The sequence below is a fragment of the Corylus avellana genome, chromosome ca5 (assembly GCF_901000735.1).
Source record: "Corylus avellana chromosome ca5, CavTom2PMs-1.0".
Lineage (NCBI taxonomy): Eukaryota > Viridiplantae > Streptophyta > Magnoliopsida > Fagales > Betulaceae > Corylus > Corylus avellana.
This window is the reverse complement of record NC_081545.1, coordinates 9410673-9419344: the sequence shown is the minus strand read 5'-3', so window position 1 is coordinate 9419344 and position 8672 is coordinate 9410673. Positions and strand designations below refer to the sequence as shown.

At 36.2% G+C, this 8672-nt stretch overlaps 2 protein-coding genes across 4 annotated transcripts in view; both read right to left on the bottom strand.

Moving 5' to 3' along the window:
• The window catches only part of LOC132180592 (pentatricopeptide repeat-containing protein At2g20710, mitochondrial-like), a 7929-nt gene extending 3886 nt beyond the window's left edge, over positions 1–4043 (bottom strand). The window contains exon 1 of one of the 3 annotated variants that reach the window (XM_059593475.1): positions 3729–4043. In XM_059593475.1, coding sequence (XP_059449458.1) covers positions 3729–3995 — 267 coding nt within the window. In that variant the 5' untranslated portion in view covers positions 3996–4043. The remainder of the gene's footprint in view (positions 1–3728) is intronic. The other 2 variants (XM_059593477.1, XM_059593476.1) reach the window with 2 other exon arrangements.
• Positions 4044–5603: 1560 nt separating this feature from the next.
• LOC132182463 (pentatricopeptide repeat-containing protein At2g20710, mitochondrial-like) lies at positions 5604–8262 on the bottom strand. The gene is made up of 2 exons (XM_059595716.1): positions 7859–8262; positions 5604–7074 (listed from the first exon to the last, which is right to left on the bottom strand). Exons 1-2 carry the CDS (start codon positions 8147–8149, stop codon positions 5830–5832), a joined length of 1536 nt encoding a protein of 511 aa, XP_059451699.1. The 5' UTR covers positions 8150–8262; the 3' UTR covers positions 5604–5829.
• Between the last annotated feature and the right edge of the window lie 410 nt (positions 8263–8672).

Sequence of the window (8672 nt, the reverse complement as noted above, 5' to 3'; positions counted from 1 at the left end):
AAATGTCAATCTTAACTTGGCCTATTTGATTAAGGACAGAATTTTTCTCCAAACTGGGTTGGAGGAACTTCCTTCAACCCAGTTTATAAAAATCACTTATGTCTCTTTTCATATATATATATATATATATATATATATATATATATATATATATATATATATATATATATATATATATATATTTGGTTAAATACATTCCAATTTCATTGATAAATAATCACAAGCATAAAGCTCTTACATCGCAGGAGCACAAAGCCCTGAAAATGCAAATTATAGCCGAAGTTATAAAGATACAACATCACCTAAAACCTCCGCTAATCTATGACTAGTTTTTAGTTGAAATAACAGATTTGCATAAGACAGACGCAATCCAAAATCACGAGCATAAAGCTCTTACATCGCAGGAGCACAAAGCCTTGAAAATGCAAATTATAGCCGAAGCTATAAGGATACAACATCACCTAAAACCTTCGCTAATCTATGACTAGTTTTCAGTTGAAATAACAGATCTGCATAAGACAGACGCAATCCAATACATAGGTAGCGCAAATTCCTTCTCAACCTAAAAGCCAGGATGAAGTTCACGTCCACAACTCGAAGGTTTGGACTAAAATTCACATCCACGACCTAAAAAATCTGGACCAAAGTTCAGTTCACTTCAAAGCAGGCAGATCGAGTGGCCAAGCCTTATTACAAAACAGAAGCAAAAACACCGAAATAAAACGTGGGCGAACCAAAGAGGCAGGACCTTATTACAAGCAAATAACAAGAATGAAATGCATACAGGGAAAAAACATGAACAAAGACAATACAAGGAAAATAAAACAAACGGGAACAGGCACACGCAGAATGGATGCCGATTGTGCACTCGTCGGAAACCGACACCGGAAGGGAACGATGGAAGCTCGACATGGTGGGGACACGAAAAAAGCCCAAAACAGTGGACGGAGGGTGGCGAAACCGATTGCCAACAAGCCGAAAAACCATCGCAACAGGGGACGTTGAAACTCATCGCTAGAGGGGCATGAGGAAAGACCCAGCATCAGACGGTGGGCGGCAGAGCGGGCTGAGGAGATCGGCGAAGAACACAAAACAAAACTGATGGGAGTTTGAAAGAAACCCCCAAAATCAGCACCCACACCGAGTGGTACACAAGCAAGGCTACAAGAACATCACACCAAAAACATAGCAAAAAAAACAAAAAGGAAAGGAGCAGAAAACAACCAGAGAGCCCTGCCAAGGACAAAAGTGGAACAAAGAGGAAGGGGCGGTAGAGAAAGGGTAGGGAGGAGGGAACCTGGGCCAGGGACAACAAGTAAACTACTGTCACCCGGTGCAAGGGCAGGCGAGGGGGAGGAGGGAGGTCAGGGAACTGCCACATCCCTCCTCCCCCCACCATAGAGGTGAGGGGCTTTCACCTCGTACAATACGACGCTTAGAGAGAAAGTGAGAAAACCCTAAGGTCAGCCTCTTTTCATATATATATATATATATATATATATATATATATATATAAGCCGAGTTTTGACGTAGAAAGTGCTTAGAATAGAGACACGTGTCCATATTTTTTAATATTTGAGAATGCTTAGAATTGTGACACGTGTCCATGTTTTTAATATCTGAACCCTTTTTTATTTTTACCTCCGGTCATTAATTAGAGTATAATTAATTGTGTTGATTATATTTCAAGAATTTTCCATACATAAATTATTCAATAAATTAAGTATTATTAATATCCGAATCAAATAAGGAAACAAATAATATAAATGAAATTAACCTTTTTTATTTCACACCAACAATATTTTGTTTAAATTTTAAATTTTTTTACTTATAATTTTTAATAATTGAACCGTGCAAATATTGAAAGGGGTTTTTCCTTTTTCTATTTTTTTTAATGAATTAAGTGTACGATTTTTCCTTAATTAATTCCTTTTGACATTTCTTTTTATTAACTCATGTGTCCATTTAAAAAAAAAAAAAAAAATTAAATTAAATTTTTTTACTCATAATTTTTAATAATTGAACCGTGCAAATACTGAAAGGGGGTTTTCCCTTATTCTATTTTTTTTTAATGAATTAAGTATACGATTTTTCCTTAATTAATTCATTTTGACCATTCTTTTTATTAACTTATGTTTATCTCTCACACCCTAAATCACGATTTTTTTTTTAATAAATTAAGTGTCTTAATTCATTAATATCTCTCCCTTTATTAAAACACAATTTTTTCTTAATTAATTCCTTTTGACCTTTCGTTTTATTAACTCGCATTTATCTCTCTCACCCTAAATCATGTCGGTCTCTCTCACTCTAAACTCACACTCTCCTTCTACGGCAACAACATTTCAAAACTCTTTCCTATAGAAGTTGACGGTTGCACAAAGTTTATTTGATTAGTTTCATGAAAATATATGTGACTCGAAACTATAATTTGAGGTATGAGATATTCGAGATGAATGTATCTTTGTACTTTTATGTATAAATTTTTAGCAATTGTGAATTGATGATCTTTAGTTTGTTTCTTGAGAATTTTTTTTTTTTTTTTTTTTTGGGTACCAAACACCGTTTTAAATTAGAGATTAGGTAGAGATGAATATGTTTTTGTTTTGTTTTGTGAAATTTTTCGTTCAGGTTTTTTTTTTTTTTTTTTTTCCTTAATTAAAGGAAGTAAAAAGCTTATTTTATAAGCACAGAACAAACTCAACATACAACACAGCTTTATAGTTTTATCAGATCACAGATAAATGCTTTGAGATGCTAGGGAAGAGAGATGGATAATAAACAGATTCAAAATCTGAGAGTCAATTTCATCTCAGCTGTCACATAAAAGTTTCAATTCATTTCCAAAACATACACCAATGATTTCGCACGTACGAGATCAAGCCATCAAAAGGCCATGGTGAAAGAAAAGAGAGAAACCAAAATTGTATATTGATGGCATGGCATACAGGGAATTTTGAGGTCTCTGGAACCAGCTATAACCTCTTAGGGCTCACACATTATCAAGTTAGAGTTCCTTGTTTTCAGCGATCTTCTGTTTCCCTCATCAGAAGTGAAACCCATCAATTTCATCTAATCGAGAAACTCAGAAACTGATTTTCATTTCTGACACATGTCCAAGGAAGACATATCCCTGCTCAAAGGGCCCGAGTTCTTTAAAAGTCTTAAGAATTCTTCCATTCCTTCAATATCTCTTGCTCTTCTAAGTAATCGAGACAGTTGGACAAAGTAATAGAATTTGGTCGCCAACCCTGTCTTCCAACCAACAGTGCCTTCTTCAACATCTCAATTGCCTTGGCAGAAATCGTGAAACCACCTACTCTTTATCTTCAACTTTTAAGAACTTGCACAGCATTACATAAAAATAATAAAAAAATAAAATATCAAAAGCTGCATTTGGTTAAACGTAGATGGCCATGTAAAAGTTAGTAGTAATTGCAATGAAAACAATGCTTGAAAATTTGCAATGACGATAGGGTTATAGTAACACTGGTGCAAATGATGAGGGTGGTGGTGAGAGTGGTAATAAGGAATGACATTTCAAATTCAATTTTAGGTTAACTTACAAATGCACATGCATATATACCTGAATACTTATTTCTTCCATTAGCCAAAATGCACTCCCGTAAATACCCATATACATAAAATAGACATACACAGATACATCTACACATGCATATACATACATATACGCAAAATATATGTATATATATTATGGGAAATGAAACCTCTAGAGCGTGCTTGTAACGACGGTATCTGCGAAGCTGCTTCATTGTTCTAAAGAGGTCGGATTCCTCGATATGTCTTCCTTCCTCGAGCCACTGGTCGATGACTCGAATGATCGGAACCCTAGGATCTCCGGCCCGCCAAATCCGACGGTGGAGAGCGTCTACTGGGGGTGGATTCCTGGCCAGGTTTCCGGTGGAGTAGAAGACAGCACTGAAAACCCTCGAAATTTCATAGCCACGCCATGGATTTGAGCGAAGAAGCTTCATTTCGGAGAGAGAGCGAGAGAGATGAAATCCAGTAGATAGGCATGGGAGGGTTTTTGGGGTTTAAGGGTTTTAATGGGCTATTTTTGTGAGGCCCTTAAAATTAGTATGGACTTCACCGCTTGAACAAGAGGGAGGGCAAGCCCAATCTTGGGGTTTTAAATTCTGCTAGAGGAAACTAGAACGAAATTTTCAAAGGGAGAATGTTTGGTTGAGGGTTTGGAGATTTCATCCAAACATTTGGAATAGGATATTCTCCGATTCATATTGGACCGGAGAATATATAGTTACTGGTCAGAATCTCTCTATTGAGATATAGAGATCCTGAGGATATAAATAGGACATCTATCTAATTAATAATATATATATATATATATTATAAAAAACTAAGGGGTGGCTGGCTACCTATTGGGGGTGGCTAGACCACCCCAATTGGGGCTGGGGGTGGCGTCTAAAGAGATCCTGGCCATTAATTGGATATTCTCCAATTCATATTAGACTGGAGAGGATCCTATTCTCAAACATTTGGGAAAAAATTTCAAAAGATGAGACATGAATATTTAATGTATTTGCTCTTTTGCTTTTTGTGTTTTTAAAATTTCTTAATTCATCAGTGTTTCAAAATTTAGTGGAATCTGGTGAAATATTTCCAATGGTCGACAAATTGAAAGATTTTGAGTAGTTTTGATTTTGGACCATATAAAATGAACGAAGTTTTTCGCAACTTGGGTGGATAAAATTAAACTGAGACCCAATCTACTAAATTGATATCTGTCTTTACAACCAGTGACATTGTCAATGTAAACTAACATTTATTTTTCAAGTACGTGATTCTTAAATGTATTTTTAAAAATATATCTAGAAATCATATGTTCTAAGAAAGGATATTAGTCAATTTAATACACTGGTTGAAAGAATTCCCTCTATCCCACCTTATTTCCAATTCAGAGAAAAACTCTGATTAAAGGGATTAAAATCAAAACATTACTACATAATAATTATTTTGCAATAACATCCTATAAAAATTTCCTTTTGTCTAGAAGTATTTGGTCAAGCCAAATGACTGTATCATCTAATATCAGCTGCTGTTAGACAGAACCAACATGTTGGGGGTTATAGAACCCTGTTGATGCCTCTTGTTGCACAGACCCAACACAAGGCCTCAAGAAGAACAAACACTAATCTAAGCAACGAAAATTATTTAAACCTTTTAGTAGAAAATTGGTGTTTTCATTATAGAGAAAGGATTGGATCATTAGAATGGAATCAGCAAACTAAATAAAAGCAATGCTACAAAAAATAGTCAAAACTTGCAACATCAACCTCATCGGATACTTAACCTAAAGTTCAATTATGACCTTTATGGCTGAGGCTCTATACTCCTGCTTCTATTTCAGTATCCTCTCTTCTGCTCAGGCCTGTCCTAAAGGAACACCCAGTCAGAATTTAGAGACACCATTATCCTGCAACAGGTAGAACTCCTGCAGTATATTAAGGAAGTAAAAAGCTTATTTTATAAGCACAGACCAAACTCAACATACAACACAGCTTTATAGTTTTATCAGATCACAGATAAATGCTTTGAGATGCTAGGAATTGAGATGGATAATAAACAGATTCAAAATCTGAGAGTCAATACCTCATCTCAGCTGTCACATAAAAGTTTCAATTCATTTCAAAACATACACCAATGATTTCGCAATGCAGATGTGAGATCAAGCCATCAAAAGGCCATGGTGAAAAGAAAGAGGGAAACCAAAATTGTATATTGATGGCATGGCAAACAGGAATTTTGAGGTCTCTTGAACCAGCTATAACCTCTTAGGCCCACCCATTGCTAGAGTTCCTTGAAGTTTTCAAGGATCTTCTCTGTTTCCTTATCAGCAGTGAAGCCATCAATTTTCATCTGATCAAGAAACTCAGAAACTGATTTTCCATTTCTGACACATGTCCGCAGCAAACTATGGTACATATCCCTGCTCAAAGGGCCCGAGTTCTTTAAAAGTCTTAAGAATTCTTCCATTCCTTCAATATCCCCTTGCTCTTCTAAGTAATCGAGACAGTTGGACAAAGTAATAGAATTTGGTCGCCAACCTTGTCTTCCAACCAACAGTGCCTTCTTCAACATCTCAATTGCCTTGGGCATATTCTTATCCTCCATGTAACCTACGGCTAACACAGCCCATGTACTGGCATAAGGTGTTCTTCCTTCTACAGCCTTCTCTACAACTGATTCTGCCTTATCGAAGAGACCGTTTTTGCAGTAAGCAGCAAGAAGGCTATTCAATACCTGAAAGTCATACAAGGTGCATCGGGTCTCCCACTCCTGAAAGATCTTCTCAGCCCCCTCAATATCACCCAGCTTTGCAAGAGATGAAACCATGCAGGCATATTGTTTATCTATTGGTCCATCTATTTGTTCTTTTGATGGCTTGTACGTATTCCAGACTCTGTAAAGCTCCTTCTTAAGGCCAGTGTTTGCATAATGAGTAAGAAGAAACTTTAATGCCAGTTTCCTCCTCAGAAGGGGCATGTTTTCCTCCATTTTTTTCAGCATTACAAGAGCCTTTTCAATCAACCCAACTTTCAGACACTCACTTGCTGCCATGGAATACACTTTCCAACTAACAAAACAGTTCTTATCCTCCTCCATCCTATTTAAAATCCTTTCCATCCCAGAAATGTCAAATACTGCAATGTAAGCAGCCATTCGGTTTAGCAATGTGTACTTATCTTGAGGTATTCCCTTCCTTTCCATCTCTTGCATCAACATGTCGATTTTATCGTGTTCTCCAGTTTGAGAATAAAGGTTAATCAACATGTTGTAAGGAAATGATGATGCTGCCATATCCATCTCTCTCATTATTTCCATAATGGCTTCAGCTTTCTCAACGGATTTCTCTCGAACGTAGCCACTGAGAAGAGCACCATATATCCTATCCGTTTTCAGATTGTTTGATATATTATTAAAGTAATATTCAGCATGCTCTAGTCCACGAACTCTGTGAATTAATTCAATCCTAAGCGCAACATCAACTGGTGATAGTTCGAAATATCTACGATCAGTCATCCACTGAGATATCTGAATGACATGAAAGAGACATAGAGAAATTAGGGACTGGCAGTATTAACATGTAGGGGTTAGGATTCAGGAAAAAATCAACCATCAGAAGAAAAATAGCTAGAGGGGGCAATTCAACCATTTTGTCATGGTAAAGTGCCAAAATTGCCCCAACATACTGTGAAATCACTTCAAATATTTTCAAGTAATGACATATGTGAGCTAAGAAAAATCCCAAGGCTTGACCAACCAACACTTGGGTCAAAAGCAGAATTACTTTTATAACGGTTTGTCAGATACTTTTTTTTTTTTGTTTGACATGTCCACACAAGAGGGGGAGAGGGATTCAAACTAATTAGCTTCGCGAAGCGTGGTCCCTAGCCGATTGTCTGGTTAATGATTGAAATCACAATTTTCTTTCAATTTCAGCCGTTATTTGGATAAAATATAATTTGTCATAATATGAAAACAAGTGAATCGACAAATTACTCAGGAACAAATTCCGTATACGAAATGCAAACTAATGAAAAAGACTTCCACAGTTAGAACCAGAAATATACGCAAAATTTACATTCTCATACAATAATAAAGTTCATATTTTCTGAAAAACAACAAAATGATCTGGGTTAGAAAAAAGTAAAGATTGCTTTAAATAACTAAATTAAGCACGAACAAGTTACAAGAAATAATCTATGCAATGCGATGTGGAGTGAAACGAAATGCGTGTGAATCCATTGAATGAATCATTCTTCAGTTTCCCAAGAAAAGAAAAGGAAATAAGAAATGGGGTGAGAGAAAAATGTACCTCGAGCGCGTGATTGAAGCGCCTGAAGTCCTTCATGATTCGAACCAGTGATCGGATTTCCTGCTGGTTGACGGGTCGTTGCTCATTGACCCATTGCTCGAGCACTGGAATGACTGAGACGTTCGGGTTTCGGATGATTTGGATTCGGTTGTAGAGAGAAGTGGAAGACGAAGAAGAAGAAGGTGGGTTCTGGGTCTTGGTAGAGAAGAGAGAAGCAAAAGTTATAGAACTTCTTGGGGGGTTTTGAGGCAGAGAGGGAATGATTTTGCTCATGCAGTGAAGCTTTTTCATTTTCGGTTTGTGCTTGTATTTCAGAAACAGAGAAGGGCTTTAGTGGACTGGAATAGGGTTTAAGCTTTGTTTCTTGAGGAAGCTTGGGAGAGAAATCTTCTGTACAAGGCTCTTTTCTTTTTCATTGTTTTTATTTTTATTTTTTCAATTTTTTCATGGTTTATTTATTCACTTTCTTTGTTTTTAGTGTTTCGATTGTAATGGGAAAATAAGAGAATAATTTTAAATAAATAAATAAACATACATCAACTTTTTGCTCCAAGATAATTGAGGATGATTGATGAAGTTCCCGCGGAACTCGAGATTTGTGTTTGGGGGGGGCAAAATTCTAAAAGAAAATTGATTTGGGGGGTCAAAAGTTAAACTTTATAGGAATTTTATAATTTTATAAAAATTTTTTTTTGGTAAAGTCTACTTAACCACCTCAAACTACCACCCTAATGATAATTTACCCCTCAAACTATTAATTACGGTAATTTACCCCCCAAACTACTAAAACAATGATAATATACCTCCAATTTTA